Below are 18,021 nucleotides of genomic sequence, written 5' to 3' on the forward strand. Positions count from 1 at the left end.
ACACACACACACACACACACACACACACACACACACACACACACACACACACACACACACACACACACACACACACACACACATACACACACACACACACATGCATACACATACATTATTTAACATCATCCTATACTTTTTACTCTTCCCAAACTCTTTCCTGATGCATACAATTTGCAGACTTGGTATTGATTAGGCAAGGAAAAGTAATTTTCTACACATTTCAATGAAGCAATTGCGCATAAGCTTTTTAAATTATCTTTATTTTAGTATGTCATACACCCTTCATACTTAAGACTCATCAGTGTGTCCACAAAATCACATTGGATAAGTGCAGAGCACTACTTCACTTCCAACTAGATTTAGCACTTGATCAGTGTTACATTTAGCATGGTCTATTTTAAGTCTGTTTAGTCTTGCAAACACAAAGATGTCCATTCCTTAACCAATAACATGATAACATTGAGGTGTGTCCTGGCACAGGTCAAAGGGTTTTATATAGAGAAAAGGCAGCAAAATACGTGAATAGCTATAATTGCATATATTTAAGTGACCAAGTATTTTGACTATGTATTGGGGTAAGCTATATAATAGTCAATACATTTTTGAATACATTATATTGTGTTGTTCATTGTGGGGATATACTCTATGTCAGATCCCTGAGTTTTTAGACATACAGTAATTATGTCCCATAATTGTCAATAGAATTTGAAGCATCCTGGCAATTCATACCAATGACTCGCACACAGGTGGGTTATCCGAGTCCTGACTGTGCATGGAGCTCAGGCCAGTGTCTGAATCGTCATCGTTGGCATTGCATGTCTTTGAAAGCCCCCTGGCTTGCTCCACCCACTCGCTTTTCGTCTCCAGGAGACGCATCATTGCTGCCTCAGTAACCACAGAGTTGCGGTCATTGTCTTCGCCTTGTGTCTCGTCATCCTCTATATACAATGAGTTCACTTTCTCCAGCAAATCCCGTATCTCCTTTTCTTTCGCCCCCCAAATATCATGGGTTAGATTCAAATCACTCCTAATAGCCTCCAAATCCGTGTTCAAGCGCAGTCCAATGTATAAACTAGTATCCAGCTGCGTTTTGATCCTCTCCTCCTCCAGAAGAAAATCGTTCTCGAATGATGTGTCAGCCTCGAGGGCTAACGTGTCTGTGTGTGTCGCATGGGCTGTTGATACCCACATAGCGGTCTCTCCCGCACTGGGTTCCACCTCTTTACTTGACAGCTCCTCTTGCCTTCGCTTCATCCACCTCTGGTTAAGTTCCTCTTGGATCTCCACAGTAATGCTGTCCATGAGCGCTTCGTGCTCAGCCAATTCATCCTGAAGTCTAATCACCTCCTCACACCGTTGGGCATACTCCTCAAACTGGGCAACAGCCTCCGCTGAGCACGGCTTCTCGCCCTCCTGCTTGGAGAGCCCGTCAGAATGCGCATCCACTAAGTATGTGTCCTGCACGTAATTGATCCCATGCATTTTCATTCTGTCAAAATGAACTTTAGCTTCATACCTTTCTATCTCTCTGTCCAGTTCTTTAATTCTCTGGATCTGTTGGCGGATTGTGTGGTCCTGGGATATGACCAGGTGAACCAAAGTTTCCATTTTCTCCCCAGTGGGCGCATCCTTGGACACGGTTTGCGCCCTCTTGTTATTTATTTTATCCAACTTTCTGAAAGCTTTCCTGACAATCCGACGTTGTTTCTCAGGTGAAAAGCCCATGGTGGCTCTTGCTGTCCCCTTGTAAATGCACGGGCTCTCCTTGCTGAGCACCACACGCGCCTCTGCGCTCCGGGGTCCGTGGTCAGCCAAAGAAGCCTCATTTTTAACCAACACAAACCGCACGTTCTCCTGCTCCTCTCCCCACGCGCCCCAAAGTCGAAGGATCTTTGTTTTGTTCGGCAAAATTCTCTCAGATCCTCTCCATTTTTCTACGATGCAATAGGACTGGGGTGATCCCGAGAGCATGGCTGCAGAGACACATTGTTTCAAGTTTTGATCTTCTAGGAGCACATTGACCACATCTGCACAGGTTGTGCGCTTTGACAGTCCGGAGACAAGCTTCTCCTCTCGGCAAACCCACACAGATATCTTACTTTCCTTGGACTCCATCATAAACTAAAACGAAACGTTATTCCCCTTTAGAATACCATTCAAATTCCGTTTTTTGAAGAGGGAAACGGATTAGAACAGAGTTTCGTCATGTAAGTGCTAAATTAATTGTACATCCGCATACGTTAGAATAAAAAGCAACATCCAACATTCTGAGATACATGTTTCATTTTACGCGTTCCCTCAAGTAGTTGGTAGCGGATGGGAAGTCCATGTAGCCGCTGTGGCTGTTTGCTCTGTGTCTAAGTAAGCACACTCAACTGCGCCCTTTGCGCGCTGTGCTTACAACCCGAGACTCGCTCTGCTTTGATCACATGACAACTTTACAGTTCCTAAACACAACAAGAAACACCGCCCATAAAGTTTGTTACTCTCCCAGAGAACCTGATTGCGTATTTTGATAAAACATGATAACAACAACAACAACACTATTATCAATGAATAACAACAACAAACGACTAATACTACAACTAATAATGATAACAATAATTACAACTACCACATCAATAACAATAGTAGTGATATGCAAAATTATAACAACACTTATAATAATAATTGTATACATGCACATGTAGTATTATTACTAATATTAATTTATAATAATTTACTGTACCTTGGCTGATGTACCTTGGCTGGTGCCTTGGCTGATGCGACATAACCAGCAGACAGCCCTGGGGGTTATGCAACACTTCAAATAGTGACAATGGGAGGTGTGAAATAAGGTACTGACATCCCTAAATCAGAAGATGTTATCTTACATTTTTTAAACCAAATGCATTAGCATGCAGTGTACAAGGTAAGACTAACTTACACACATCAGTATAGAAGGCTATAGCCTAATACATTGCACCATGCATCTTCTCTGGGTGAAACACATATTTCACTTCACTGACAATCACCCCAACAAACAGATGGTAAAAGGAAAGCGATTGTATTGAGCCAGCTTCGCGGGGTTCCACAATATATTGCCTCATCTCACTTTTCTATTCATACATGCTGATCATCATAATCAACATAACAACCCAGTGGGGGGACGACTAGTTGAATCAATGTTGTTTCCACGTAATTTCAACAAAAATAATTCATTGTGATTACACTGAATCAACATGGGAAACGTAAGGGAATTTCGTATTTTTTTCACCTAACTTTTCATCTAAATCCAATTACATGGTGACATTCTTTGTTGATTTCACATTGAACTCTTGTTAGATGACAAGTCAACCAAATGTAAACCAAAACTAGACGTTGAAATGACCTCTGTCCCGAATGGGAAGACTGTCTGACACTTAGACAACCACTTCCTGGTTCATTCAGAAGGCAGCGTTCTAACCTTGATCTCCAGGATTTATCTGGAATTAAGAGAGAAATTCTGACCCCCTGCTGGTACCTGTCAAGTAAGGACAGCTACACCATGAATCAAGACCATAGTAGGGAACATTTTACACCCATTATGAGTGTCCAGTATTCTTCCTCTTGTACTCAGATACAGCTGTGTAAAAGGACTCCCTAGAAACACAGGAAGTGTAGTAGTCCAAATCTGACAGGGCTTTGACCCCTGGGAAGATTACACTGGTGCACTGTGCATGGATTTAAAAATGACTCCATAATCAGATCCTCTCACACACATGAGCCAGACAGACAGACAGACATCTGTTAGATATTATGTGGACAGTGTCAGTGGAGAGAGAGGATAGGGAGAGGGCATTCTGTAGACGAACGAGTTGTTCTGTCTCTGGTTAGTAAGCACTCTAACTACTGGCGTTACAATCATTACAACATCAAACCGTTACACGGTATAATCAATGTGTGAGTGAGTGAATGAGAGAGCAATAGACATACCTAGGCTCCAGGTTGAAATATGCTAGCACTTTTTACAACAGTGTTACAGAATGAGCATGTCAGTGTAACAGCTAAACAGCAGCACCGTGGCCTTCAGTCTTTTTTAGGTTGGTCCGATGGACAAGTCTTTCATTTGATAATGGCTCCATCTGGTGTTAGCGTTCAGTATTACCCTTGATAACTGTTACGCAAAAAGGAAAGTGATACATTTTATAATGACACAAACGCTTCATAAATCATTCACAAAATATATATAATTAAGTGCAATAGTCATGCTAGATCTTATTCAAAATGAACGAAGCACAGAACTTTAGCTGAGAGAGGGATGTGCTTTAGGGATGATAATATTGGGTGGCAGGTAGCGTAGCAGAACCTTAAGAGCTTTGGGCCAGTAACTGAAAGGTCGTTGGTTCGAGTCCCCCAGCCGACTACATGAAACATCTGATGATGTGCCCTTGAGCAAGGCACTTAACCCTAATTCTCCATGTAAGTTGCTCTAGATAGGAGTGTCTGTTAAATGTAAACAATCTTTATCAAAGAGTGCAGCCTGTGTAAGTGGCTTCCTTATTGTTGTTATATGGGCTTCTTTTGTAAATTGTTGTCCCAGATTATGAAATCTAGTTTCATAATTGAAAATACTGCCACATGACATACTGTAACATAATGGAGATACTGTAACAAGGCTGGCACCAATACAAAAGGTAGGGAATGGCTCCCTCTGTTGTGTATTTGTGGTTAGTACAGCTGATGTGTTGTTACATATTATGTTTATTTATCTAAAGGTTAAGTTCGAATTTAATGTATTAATGTGGAGATGCTCTGTATTTTTTGTATTCTCACTGTCAGTTGTTCACAGAATAAAAAGGGAGACCATATTTTTCCTGATTTATTTAACTTCAATATTGTATACATACAAAGTATCTAGAAAGCTACAAAATATCTACCACTTTATCAAGAAGGCATCAAAATGTTACGGAGCAAAGACAAGACCATATGCAGTAGAGAACACATACACATAACAGGTTTTATTTTCTGTCCCTTGCTCCAACGCTTTACTGTCATGGATATGAAAAGATATCACACTTCTGTACCAAGAAAAGCAAGGATATATCATTTTATACAAAGCACCTTTTTACAAAGAAAATCTCTGCACACAAACCCAATAGTTGTTTTTATGATACTATCTGAACTATGGAAAAGTTCACTTTAAAGCCAACATCTTAAAATGGAAATAACCAACAAAAAAGGTACCAGTACCTACATTTAGACGAAATTACAAACAAATAACAACAAGAGCTAAACTGCTGATATGTTTGTGTCGAGATTCCGTTACACATCCATGCTTTATGTCCATTTTATTCAGAGTGTCCTCTAGACAATTCATCTGATCAAAGGCAACAGTCTTCTGGTCCCCAGAGACGTGGGAGGTACAGTCAGCTGTTCCAGCTTGGAACTCACATGTCAAATGTACCAGCAGTGTAGCAGTAACAGCATCACCACCCTCTTGGGGCTTGGAATATACCCAAAATGTAATCACAAACCATCATATACATGTAGAACAATAAAACAGGAACACCTCAGTAAGTCATTCATAAACGTGAACTAGTACACAGGGCAAAAAGGGAGATAAAACAGTTAACAAAGAAAAAAATATATATGCCTACTGAACTCCAGTCTCCATAGGGCTGTAGCAAAAATACTGAGCAATTGAACCAACTTTGTCTGTATCCACCAGAAACATTTTCGGCAATGATTCAGAATAAGATGTTCCCATAAATAATTTAGTAAGAATCAGGAAACATGTATCTCTTCTTTAAGGTAAAGTTGTAAGCCTATGTGACTTCACAGCTGCTGGAACGAGTCACCAGCATCCATTCTATCAGTTGCTGTCTGGTCAAACAGGCCTTTCACAGACTATAACTTTACACACATGAATAGTACAGGTACTCTTCTTAACAGATAATTTATTAAAACCAAATTATATTAATATATAATTTATTTCACCATGAATCGACTCACTCACTGTCCCTTGTCATCTAGTACAGACCTTCAGCAAGGCAATGTGGTGATTGGTTTCATTACATCTCTTTTTGGTTTAGCAATGCTTAATTCGTAATTATTTAGTATTTTCATTGCTGGAGATTCTAAACCAAAGGCACTTCCATGCTACAGTGCAGGACATGTCTAGAGATCGTATGTATCTCTGTATTTTTGGTCTTTCAAAACAGGAAAGGCAAAGTCAGTTCTTATTTATGTTAAAAAGTAACTCCGTTTAACTCGTGTGTGTGTGTGTGTGTGGTAAAATTTTGTACCAATATGTATATTGGTGAGTGATTTTAAATATATTTTTTGTGCGTGTTAAAAACAAAATACATTCTTAAAAGTGAACCAAGGCCAGTTTGACACCATACAATAAGGCACTGTACACTGTTACACTTTGGCAGATTGTACTGTAGTAGAATTCCTACAAGATGTGAAAATTAGTCACCCAGCTTAGGAAAGAGATCACAGCTTTAGTGGCATCTTTTGGAATTCACACGTCCGTAACATGTTTAAGGCTCGGAATTGGTGTAGGCCACAGATTCATGGGGAGGTGTGAACGTAAAGGCAGCGACACTGGCTAGGACTGCAATGACCAGACAAAATGCATAATCTGTTCAGAGGCAATGTAACTGCATACTGAACACAGCCCACTGTCTAAGAAGTGATCCATTTTCTCACGGTTATTTCAGGATATCCTAAAACCTTAAACCACACACCTAAAAGAAAAACGTAAAAGTTAAAATCGGCATGTCCTAGAAGGGGAACCAAGTGCTTAGGACAAGGTGACAGTCCACTCAGAGTAGCTAAAGTAGTGCTTTCTTGTTTTTAGAATCAAATCCATTTTAATGACTGTCTTCTCAGAAGAGAGGGACTCGTTTGTAGCGTAGGACATTGGAACAGGATAGGTGTATGGTTTCCTTATTGCAATGTAAGACTTGTAAAGCCGTGTCTGAGGCAGACACAGGTTGAACTAGGCCTCTGTAGTGTAATCACAGTGCATTCATTCTGCTGCTAGTGTCTAAGACGTGGATTGTCCACAGGGACCGGTATCTTATTTCCCTGAAAGAAACAGATGCTTTTGTAAAGCAATAACTTCACTATTATGATGCTCACAATCACTTGCCTTCGACTAACTTTCGCGAAGCAATTTTATTATCCCCAAAATGTTTTTTAAAATGCTTTTCTTTGGAAAACCTATTGGTCAAGTGTGTATGTACGGTTTGTATATCTATAACACAGGAGGCTGCTGAGTGGAGAACGGCTCATAATAATGGCCAGAACGGAGCAGATGGAATGGCATCAAACACCTGGAAACTGTGTTTGATGTATTTGATACCATTCCACTGATTCCACTCCAGTCGTTACCACGAGCCCGTCCTCCCCGATTAAGGTGACCACCAACCTCCTGTGACCTATATGCTCACAAATCAACTACAGATATACATGTAGTTTACAGGACCCATGGGGAACAGACAACATCTTCCTAGTGTTTTCTAAGTGTACATTACAAGATCAAAGCGGAAGAAGACAACACACACATAATGTCTGCTGACCAAATTAAACCCAACCAACTGATTCCTTACATACTGCCTCTTTTATATGTACATCCTACAAACAAAGATTGACTCGCCATTCCTCAAAATGAAGAATTTCTCCTGTATCAAAACATAGAACAACTGTACCGCAATTCACAGCTGCAGTCAAACATCAAATACATACATTAATATACAAAGAAATGACTAACAATAGGCTTCACCCAAAATGTGACCGAAAAGCAGTGCATGTGTGATTTTCAGCTAGAGGCACTGTCACTTTGTTTTGAGGTTCTTTAGTCTATGTAAAGGGAGGATTCAGGGGGTTCAGGAGTCTCATTCCTTCACCAGTCGGTAGATATGATGCTGCGCACCGTGCTCGCTGTTCGACACCTCGAACACACACGCCATACACAGCAGAGTCTCCTGTGTGTCCCTGTTCGTCACCACCTGGAAGAGACAGAGATGTCATGTTAGTCATTCAGACCTAACGCAATCCCACTCCATGTAATGTAATGAGCAGTCTCTGGAGAGGAATATGGGTCTCAGGAAAAGGACTTTTCCGATGTTAAAAGGCCCACGGACAGATGTCAATCAGCAAACAGTGTGACAAAAACAAGTCAATTTGTAAATCTAAGGAATTTAAAGGAGTGGGTGGAAAAAATGAAACAAACAAAACCGGGGCAGGGTTGAGAGTGCACACCCACACATGCATTAAAAAGAGCTATCTCTCCAGTGGAGAATAGGACTTTAAGCCCCCATGTGATGGCTAATAACAGGGGTCCCCACCCCCTCTGATCGCTCCCCTCCCCTCCTCCCTTCCTCTCCCCTGCAGATGATAAGGCTCCTCACACTGCGTTCCATCCCCTGTGGAATGTGAGGAATGCAGGTGAACGGAGCAAGGCTCATCTCAGGTCCCAGTCAGAGCTCCTCTTTTCAGGTTCGCTGGAGCCAAAGGAGCCCAGCAGAAAGCTAGGGTAAAGGAGAGGGAGGGTCCTAGGCACAGGTTAGAGTAGTGAGAGAGGCTTTTGTAATTGGCTGCTTTAGGAAGCAGTAGTAGGACGGACAGGACAGGACAGGACAGGACAGGAATGAATCCTTACCAAAAGAATGGTGAAGTTCTCCAGGACACTGTTCATCATGTATTTTTCAGGCAGGTGTTTGAGCTTGTGGATAAAGTTGATCATGTATTCACACATGGGAGACCGGCTTATCCTGTACACAAAGCGTCCGTTCTCAAACCGGGCATACTCCGTCTGGAGAGAGAGAGAACCAACATCCAGAAATGTGTGACGCATATACTGATAGAACACGTCACCCTCCCTAAGAGAGGGGGTAACCTTGACAATTTATTGATAAAACTAGAGGCCACCTGGGTCTTTAATTTAAAGATCTCATCGTAGAGTTTGATCTGAAGCCATTCTTGTAATGATTGTAGGACTATATGATTGTAGGACTATATGATGTAGCCTAATTGTATCCATGATCGTATGTAATCCATTCATGCTTTTTTACATGTTCTATTGATATTTGTAAATCGACCAATGAAATTATGCCACAGCTGGCCATGATTACAGACACCTGTGTGTGTCCTTCCAAACTATATAAACTAGTGACCCGCAGTGTTTGTCATTAAACCCTGATGAAGACAGCTTGGCTGTCGGAACGTTGGTAATAAATTATTGCATCTTAACTCCTAGAGCATGAAGCTTTTCATTTTGAAGGGTTCTACTTTGCTTGCCAGCACCTCACCTAACCAGGTGTGAGCTTCTTCGTCCTCCACATATACTGATATCAACAGGTGACTGTATATGTAATTTACAGAATGTTTTTTTTTTACCCACCTCCACCTTCTCGACCACCTGCTTGCCAAAGGAGCACACCTTAGTTGAGCAGGTGATTGTCATGTTCTCGGAGCTCTCATACTGACTGGTCACTCCATAGAAAGCCCCCGCTTCATCCTGAATGTTGCAGTTCAAGTCAGCCTGGGAACCACAAATAACACAATATTAGTCGTTGGTAAGACAGAAATGTGTCTCATTTGTTCATCCATATGAGGTGAGAGAAATGTGTTTTAGCAAAAAAATGGCCATCACAATACTGCTCTCTAGTGAGGCATGCAGAACCGAACTGTATGTGAACGCACCGTGCAATGGAAAAATGTTAGTGTAGATTGAAAGTCGTCATTTATTTCAAATAAATAATGACCTACACCTGTGAATGTATTACCATCTAGCGGGGCATCGGCGATCAAGTGAATGGACAGTCTTAAATAAATAACACACTTCTTAGCCACCTCTGAATGACTATGTAAATGTGATCCATATTTGGAACTAGATTATAAGGGAGATTAAATGAAGTTATGTTGAGGCTGATTCATGCTAGTGAAAAGGAGCAGTGCTCTGAGGGCAGCTCTCCAGGTCCAGGACATCATGTTCATTATGGGGACAAAAAGAGCACATCTCCTTCTATAGCATCCTCCTCCTTCATTAGTCAAAGCAGTTACACTTTAATTATTGTGCAGATTGTGCCTTTCATTTGAAATTCAGATTGGCCGGTCACTTCAAAAGGAATTTGAGCGGGCTGTTCTGGCTGCGACGGCGAGGCCCACTTTGTTGACTGCCGCTAGTTAGCATTTTCCATTGGGGTAAAATACATGCAATGTTTAAACAGCCATTATGAGTGCAACGAGGTCACTCCATTGTTTTGAGATATTACACTGAATTAGCGAGCGCTTTGATCACAAGCTCTCCTGCTATGCGAGGCCAAATATAGCAACATGCATTCTGCAGCCATATTCAGTGTTTAGCCTCTGATTAAACCCATTCACTGGAGATGGAACCAAACAAATCCTGTTTTCTCTGGGTTGTAAAACAGGAAATGCTTTATACTATAGAAAGAACATGAGAAATGATATACAATATATCTTTATGGAGATACTAAGGCAGAACAAAATGCATTAAATCTCAGCAGTTTCATTTCACAGGCTAATTAATAATAAGTAACTCTGTGAACATATTTGTTTAAATATCTGTGAGTTTATTTTTCTTTCCACAATACTGGTCTTCTCCATATCTTTTCTTTACCTCTTTCTTCATACAAACACACAGGCCTACTGTACACACTAAAGTGCTATTCAGTCACCAGACCAGTGCAGATAATTAGCAACATGACACTCACCCAAAATTTGATGAGGAAGAAGGAATTCTGGGGACCCTTGCCAAAGAGCTCCTTCAGTCCTCCTTTCTTTTCAGGGAATTTGTCATAAATCTGACGAATGTCCACTGACTCCAGCAAGGCATCGCTGTAGGAGTGGTTCGTCTGTCCGATGTGCACAAAGAGGTGCTTGTTGTACTGAAAGACAGTAAACAGGAGGATCTTACACAGCTAATATCAAAAAGACGCATTTGTAAATCATAAAAAAATGCTTTTGAGTATTGATCTCTTATGCAGAAGTTGCAGCTTATTACTGTTCTGTTTTCAATAACCATTGAACATCTGGCTGGCTGAGATCCTCAGAAAAACTATTCTAATTTACAGTACCAGTCAGTCTGTTCTCCATGGTTTATGAGATCAAAAATATAAATAAGATATATAGTCATAAAACAAAAAGCAGGAATGCCAGCAAATCCGGGAATATCTTCACAATTAAATCTGTACTATTGTCCTAATGTTCTGGTTGTGAGAGAGTCAAATCTTATCATGAGGGTTATTTCAAAGTCACTGTTGCCCTTTACTTCGGTACCAGAGTGCTGCATGGCCTCTCCAGCCAAGCCTTAAGGCCATGTAACCATCTCAAATATTCAGCTAAATACAAGATTAATGGCTGTTGTCATGCGATATCAATAACAAAATAGAATTCTCGGGGGAATGCAGACAAACCAAGACAGATCGCTCGCGTCCAAACCAAACAATAAAGAATGTGAGGCATGAGCTTAGGGCTGCTGGTCTGTGTGCCTTTTCACATGATGTGACATGGGTCTGTGGTCCATCTTACTTTCCCTAATCCCAGTGTTCTGTGTGTGTATGGTCGGTCAGAACTAGCGAAGGGAACTCAATCTAGTGTGTGCATTCATTCTCATCTCTTTGATCCTCGACAGTGTGCAGCTAGACCCTCTGTGTGTTGAGAGGGCCAGAACTGGCTGATAAGAGCTGGAAATGAGTGACAGCTATGTCTCATGAGAGTGGCCATGAATACGGACAATACCCTCCCTATCTTGACATGCTTTTACATGCTTTCATGAAAAAGAAGAGCTATAAGAGCGTGCGGGTATTTTTTCCCTCAACATTAAAACCCCATAAAAAACCCTGAGGTAGTGCCAGTCTGGATACAGTGAATAGGTCAGTGGCAGTGTGTAGTGGTGTAGAGTGGTGATGAGTAGCCTGGTAGAGTGGTACATGCAAGATACATATAATACATATGCAGAGTGGTGACGAGTAGCGGCAGGTAGCCTAGTGGTTAAGAGTGTTGGGCCAGTAACCATAAAGGTTGCTGGTTTGAATCCCAGAGCCGTGTAGGTGAAAAATATGTCGATGTGCCCTTGAGCAAGCACTTAGCCCTGATTGCTCCTGTAAGTCGCTCTGGATAAAAGGATACTCAGGATACTCACTGAGTCTTGGTCTCTCTGCTGCTCCAGGAAGGCAGAGAACTCCACCAGCCGGAGCTTGGATGTCCCAATGGAGCGGCCATGCCACGCTGGGACTGTTGGGGCTGGGGCTGACGTGGGCTCGTAGCCTGCATCACAACCAACATGAGTAACACACACTCTCTCTGACATATCAAACTGAGTTGTATCTCCATAGCTCATTAAAATGTCAGATTTTAAACAACGCAATAGGTCTACTTATTAAGAAAAAAGGACATTTGCATGAGTGAAAGCCTTACTAGAAATCGTTGTTGTTACTCCCGGCTGGATGGGATATGCTTGTTGGGTGAACGGCTTGATGCTAAAACAGAGGGAATAATGCAAAGGTCTGGAACTTCTACAGAGCAACATATTGAACATATCACTGACAAACAGCAAAGAAGAAAGAAGGCTGACTGAAGTATTTGTACGAGAGCCCATCCATTTCTATCTATCATTTCTATATGGACCCTTCAACTGCTGCACCCACAAAGAAAATATTGGCGAGTACGTGAAATAGAGAGCGACAGAGATCGAGAAAGTGAGCGGAACAGCAAGAGGGTGACAGAGAGAAACAGAGAGGGGGAGAGAAATAGAAAACTGTCACGTTGCATGTTTTCTGAGAATAGAACATGATACTCACTCTTGTGATGATCCAGGTTGGGCTGTTGATATCATGCCCTGCCAAAACTAGAGAATTAGATAAATCAATACACAACAAAACATCCAAACACACATCCCCGAAAAATACTTCCAAGCAGCACAACTAATACATGTAGTTATCTCGACTAGCATTCGTTTTGATTTTGTGCTTATCAGATGTGGTCAGTTTCCATAAAGCCCTGGTGTGTATAATGTGATTTGGATGGGATGTCAGCTGTGTTGGCTGGGGAGCAGGGGGCCTGGTGGGTGCCCTCTGTGGTGTGTTGGTCTGAGTGGACTGATAGTGGGTTGCCGACGGGCCTCTTACCCCTGCCGCTCCGGGGAAGGCTGGGCGCGGGATGCCTGGCAGGCCCAGCTTGTTGTGGATGGCGGTGGCAGAGACAATCTGAGCCGATGACATGGAGGCCATGCTTTGGAGGGCTTTGTCCTTCACGGTCTGATCCTTCAACAGCAGTCACAAAAGGCTTAGCACTCACAGAGGGCAAGATGGGGGACATAGAACAGTGATAACAACAGCCACGCTTCTAAACACACAAGCACACACACTCGCCTCCAACAATGACGGACAGCATGCACGTTAAAAGCAAACATATTGCGGCAGCCATTATTGAAGTGGATTGTTTCAAAGAAATGTGCCACAGAGTAAGGTGAAAACTGAATTCCTGTATAAAATGGTACGTGTGGGTATGCACTTAATAAAAGCACGTTTCCTTGTTGACTAATCTATCTCTAACACACTTCCTACCATATAGAATAGGTAATAGAGTGAGTAATAATAACTACTTTCTTCGCTATTCCTTGAATATAACATAATTCAATAGTTCTTATGTCAAGGCTGGATTTGTCTGCCTGACAGAACAGTTAGCCATACAAAGAGAATGACTAAAGAAAGTCCGAAGGACGAAAGCTTTGGTTAAGAGTTCCTTTCATGGCTCCTCTCACCACGTCCCCCCACTCTTCTCGTTATGAGAAAGGCTTCAGCTCAATACAGTACATGAGGACTACTCTCAGCCTTTGTGTATCAGAAAAAATGTAATCACATTTAATTTAATGTTGATATCAAGAAAGGTTAATTCATTGATAGTAGTGGAGTAGTGAGTTAGGGAGTTAGTGGCTGAGGGAACGGTGGAGAAATACCCACTAGCATCAGTTCCACTCAGTTGTCTGCTGTATACCATCTAGCTAAACCCTATATATGGCATTCCGTTTCTACTGTGTGTTAACACAGCAGCACAAACAAACAGAAATGTAGTTTCTTATCCCAACACAAGTAGAGCAGTTTACAGTATGACTTCTGAGCCATCCCTACAGAACTAGGATCCCCATGAGAACACATGCAGAAGCTGAAGGCGAGCATGCTGGCAAGAGATGTACAGTATCTGTAGGTGGAGTGGTGTGAAGCTATGACAGAGGCCCACAGACTAGACAGTCACTGGACTGCAGCAGCAGCTATGGTACTATAGCAGAAGCAAAGATACTCAACCAGCTGACAGGTCTGGCAAGAGCAGAGCCAGGAGCTTGGACAGATCATTGATACTTACCATGCTTGTAACCTGAATGCAAACAAACAAGGTTTTATTGTAATTTTACAATCCCTCTGGACAACAATCCTGCATTAGCAAGATGTAACAATTTATGTTTTAACAATCAGAATTTTGATTTCAATGATCCAACACACAATACCTTGATAACAAAGAGCATTTCTAGAAATCACTTCAATCAATTTGACAATGTAGGTGAAAGTCGTATGATTTCATTCAAACAATCAGATTTCAGTTAATCAGATTTGATTATAATAATGCCTGTAAAATGATATGAATTCTATTGAATCATCTTTTAGGACATGATATCCTTTGGTCATAACAAAAATGTAAGAAAACCCTGACTGAAAAATGCCATTGTTAAATGGTATAAAATATTCAAATGTGTATTCAAATCAAACTGCACTTTGAAGTATTCATGCCATGTCCTCTGTCAAAACATTACACTGAAACAATGTATCAGTACAGGAACCTCAGACTCATTAATCAACTAGCACTGCTGTCACACTGAAATTTGGATAATAATAATGTGGGGTGGGACATTTTGGAGAATGTGGTGGACTTGGAATGTCTGAGGATTTGATCACTATGGTCAGCTATGGTTTGAGAGAAGTAGCACAAAGAATGGCATCATAATGACTGTCATTTCACTCAACATGTCTCAGATAAGAAAAGAGACAGAGCAGATATACAGCAATGTTCCCTGTAAAATGGAGAGGGACGCGTGCCTTTCTCTTTGCTGCTGATCTCTAATTTGCTTTAGATGAGAGTAGACAGAGACCCGTACAAAAGATGGCTGTTTTAACTCAGACAGCCGCACTGTGCCTGAAAGACCAGGCATTCACAGCTGGCTGATACTCACTCACTCTCACACACACACACACACACACACACACACACACACACACACACACACACACACACACACACACACACACACACACACACACACACACACACACACACACACACACACACACACACACACTAATGAGGGGTCATTAATCCATCTGAACACTGGGAACTGGGGAAAAGTGTGAAAGTCAAAAGATGTAGTCCCTTCATAAAGACGAGAGAGAAAGAAATCTGGCAAAACTTTAAGGTCCTTAAACACACATACATTGCCAAATGACCCCTGTAAAAAATGTTTTGAATTACAGGTACATTTATTACAAGATTACACCTTTCACAATATATGTCTTTTCACAAGACATTTTTGAAAGGGTATATTTGGTGCTAGCACATGATTTTCAACACATTGGTAAAAATGAGTCACATAAGAAGAATGTAATAGGACAGCTACACATGTACACAGAGAAAAGAAGGCAACTGATAGCAATGTCAATGTGATAGCCATGAGTTATCAATATGGAGGGTTGGCACAACAGCAGAGAGGGCAGGTGAGATGCTGCTTCCTCATGGTCTTAACTCAGCATTGACAGGGGAAGATGATTAGGTTAAAACAGCAACAACAAAAAAGAGGAAAAGGTTTTTTCATAGACCACCCTTAGTCTGTGAACATAAACCCTTTTAACATGCAGCACATCAGTGGCTGACAGTGTGTCTGCTTATGACATGTAAACAGACTTCTGCTGATGACCTCTGAACTCCAGCTCTCAGCTACTCACCAACAGCCAATGCATCTTGCCAACATGCTTTCCCACATACAGTACAGATAACACCAGTACCAACCTCTGATTCTGGGTTCACATTGTCATGCCAAACAGAAAGAAAGGAGCAACAAAGTCTACAAACTATGAGCGCCATTTGCTTTGAGGGTTTTATAAGGATCCAACGCGGTTGGGCTCATTTTCATTTAACTGTAGAAAATGCTGACTTTGCCTTTCGGATGTCTGGGCTAACATTAACATATTTTTCTTGGCAAAATTACAGAAAAAATTTGAAATTCTTTAAGCTCTTTTTGAGAGTCTCCACTCAGCTCTGTGGAACAGATTTAGAATATTTAGCAAGCCTTGCTCTCATGAGAATATTGAATTTCTCATTCACATTATATCTAAATCTAATACATTACATTATATCTACTTGCATTATGGACACTAGTAATAACTATATCTTATATTTTCACAAACCTAAAATATTATTCTAAAACCTAAAGTATTTAAACAGATCCTTACAATTGTTTTCAAAGCAAATGCAATTATTGTTCAATGACAATAAATAAAATAGAAATAAAACACTTATGGAGGTGTGTGTGTGTGTGTGTGTGTGTGTGTGTGTGTGTGTGTGTGTGTGTGTGTGTGTGTGTGTGTGTGTGTGTGTGTGTGTGTGTGTGTGTGTGTGTGTGTGTGCGTGCGTGTGTGTGTCAGAGAGAGAGAGAGTTATATTATGAATTCTAATCATAAGCAGGGGATCTAGGCTACGGGAATCAGAGCATCAGGCATTCACTCTGTCACCACGGGAAACAGGAAGTAAGACGACGCACAGCAACCACAAGCCCAAAAGCAGAAAAGCGCATACCTTTAGCTTGGAATGAAACTCACGAGATTTCCTTCTGGCAAGAACCTGAATGTGACTAGACACCTGCGGGGTAGGGGAAGGGAGGAAAACAAAGGAACAGCCTGTAACCATGGCGATGAAAAGCCCCCCTGCAACTGGGCAAAGCCAGACGTACCTTGATGGCAGCTGAGATTTCTCGAACTTTCTTTCTTGCTAAGACCTGTATGTGACTAGACACCTCCATTTTTTAAACAAAAGAAGAGAGAAAAAAACAAGAACACCAAAAATACAAAAAGGATTACACATCTCTTTGTTGAGAACACTTCAGGGGGATTTGAGCTGCCCAATAGGATAATAGAAGCATCTCCAAGCCACACACCAAGCTCACAGCCACAAAGCATTGTGTTGCCTGTTGTTGTCACTTAAGTGAGCTGATTAAGAAGGATGCAGGCCTCTTTAGCACACATTAACAGGGCGCAGATGTGATCGACTGTGTACTGAATGAGAATCGGACAGTCTTGTATTCATAAGGGAGCCGGATAAGGTGTTTCAGGGGCCCATGCTGCTTTCAACATTCACACAGACTTGGAAATATGTCATGCTTTTGTATAAAATATTCAGTATGTAAGTGGTTGGCTATAGTAAGATAATGTGTGGTCAGTCTGTATTTCTGACGGGGGGAGGGACGAACGCTTGGTCTGAGGGGGATTTCCTTCCTCTGCTTTCGGTCTTAATCAGGCCAATCACACACAAGTGGCTGTTGAGGCAGTTCACCCCGGGGAATGATCAATGCCTAAAAGCATGTCTGTTAATAGGGGAAGCAGGGTGATGGGGAAGTGTGAAGTACTCCATTCCACCTCGCCAAAATAAGATTACATTTACAATTCAAGCTGACATTCCTTATTTTAATCAACCTATGTCCTGATATTGTTTTCTCTAGTCTCATACAGAACAGGGCTCTTTAGTTAGAACAGTGAATGTGGAAGTAATCATAATATTTCAAATTATGTTAATTAACTCAAATAAATTACCATGATTTCTGATTGAGACTGATTTCTTAACATCTCAACACTTCAATAATTAAATATCAAATATTTGTGTTTTTTGGTTGTATCATAAATGATATTACAGCAGGCAAACAACCTTCTATCTTGTGTGATTCCCCATTGAGAGAGTGAATTACAGAGAAATAGCACACATGAC

The 18,021-nt window shown here is 41.3% G+C and overlaps 2 protein-coding genes across 16 annotated transcripts in view; both read right to left on the reverse strand.

Moving 5' to 3' along the window:
• Positions 1-242: 242 nt before the first annotated feature.
• Positions 243-2,420, reverse strand: LOC106587197 (ras association domain-containing protein 10-like). The gene has a single exon (XM_014175325.2). It carries the CDS (start codon positions 2,119-2,121, stop codon positions 727-729), a length of 1,395 nt encoding a protein of 464 aa, XP_014030800.1. The 5' UTR covers positions 2,122-2,420; the 3' UTR covers positions 243-726.
• Positions 2,421-4,825: 2,405 nt separating this feature from the next.
• tead1b (TEA domain family member 1b) overlaps positions 4,826-18,021 on the reverse strand; it is a 69,049-nt gene continuing 55,853 nt past the window's right edge. For 5 of the 15 annotated variants that reach the window (XM_014175315.2, XM_014175316.2, XM_045708885.1 and 2 more), the window contains 11 exons: positions 16,994-17,056; positions 16,840-16,902; positions 14,362-14,373; positions 13,128-13,262; positions 12,801-12,847; positions 12,418-12,479; positions 12,143-12,267; positions 10,713-10,886; positions 9,377-9,517; positions 8,636-8,788; positions 4,826-7,982 (listed from right to left, as the gene is read on the reverse strand). In XM_014175315.2, coding sequence (XP_014030790.1) covers positions 7,869-7,982; positions 8,636-8,788; positions 9,377-9,517; positions 10,713-10,886; positions 12,143-12,267; positions 12,418-12,479; positions 12,801-12,847; positions 13,128-13,262; positions 14,362-14,373; positions 16,840-16,902; positions 16,994-17,056 — 1,089 coding nt within the window. In that variant the 3' untranslated portion in view covers positions 4,826-7,868. Of the gene's footprint in view, positions 7,983-8,635; positions 8,789-9,376; positions 9,518-10,712; positions 10,887-12,142; positions 12,268-12,417; positions 12,480-12,800; positions 12,848-13,127; positions 13,263-14,361; positions 14,374-16,839; positions 17,057-18,021 lie in introns of all 15 variants that reach the window. The other 10 variants (XM_014175319.2, XM_014175321.2, XM_014175320.2 and 7 more) reach the window with 6 other exon arrangements.

The sequence above is a fragment of the Salmo salar genome, chromosome ssa26, assembly GCF_905237065.1.
Source record: "Salmo salar chromosome ssa26, Ssal_v3.1, whole genome shotgun sequence".
Lineage (NCBI taxonomy): Eukaryota > Metazoa > Chordata > Actinopteri > Salmoniformes > Salmonidae > Salmo > Salmo salar.

What these genes read in the sequence shown, in the direction of transcription:
- LOC106587197 (XM_014175325.2), bottom strand. Translation starts at nt 2,121, where the DNA reads ATGATGGAGTCCAAGGAAAGTAAGATATCTGTGTGGGTTTGCCGAGAG.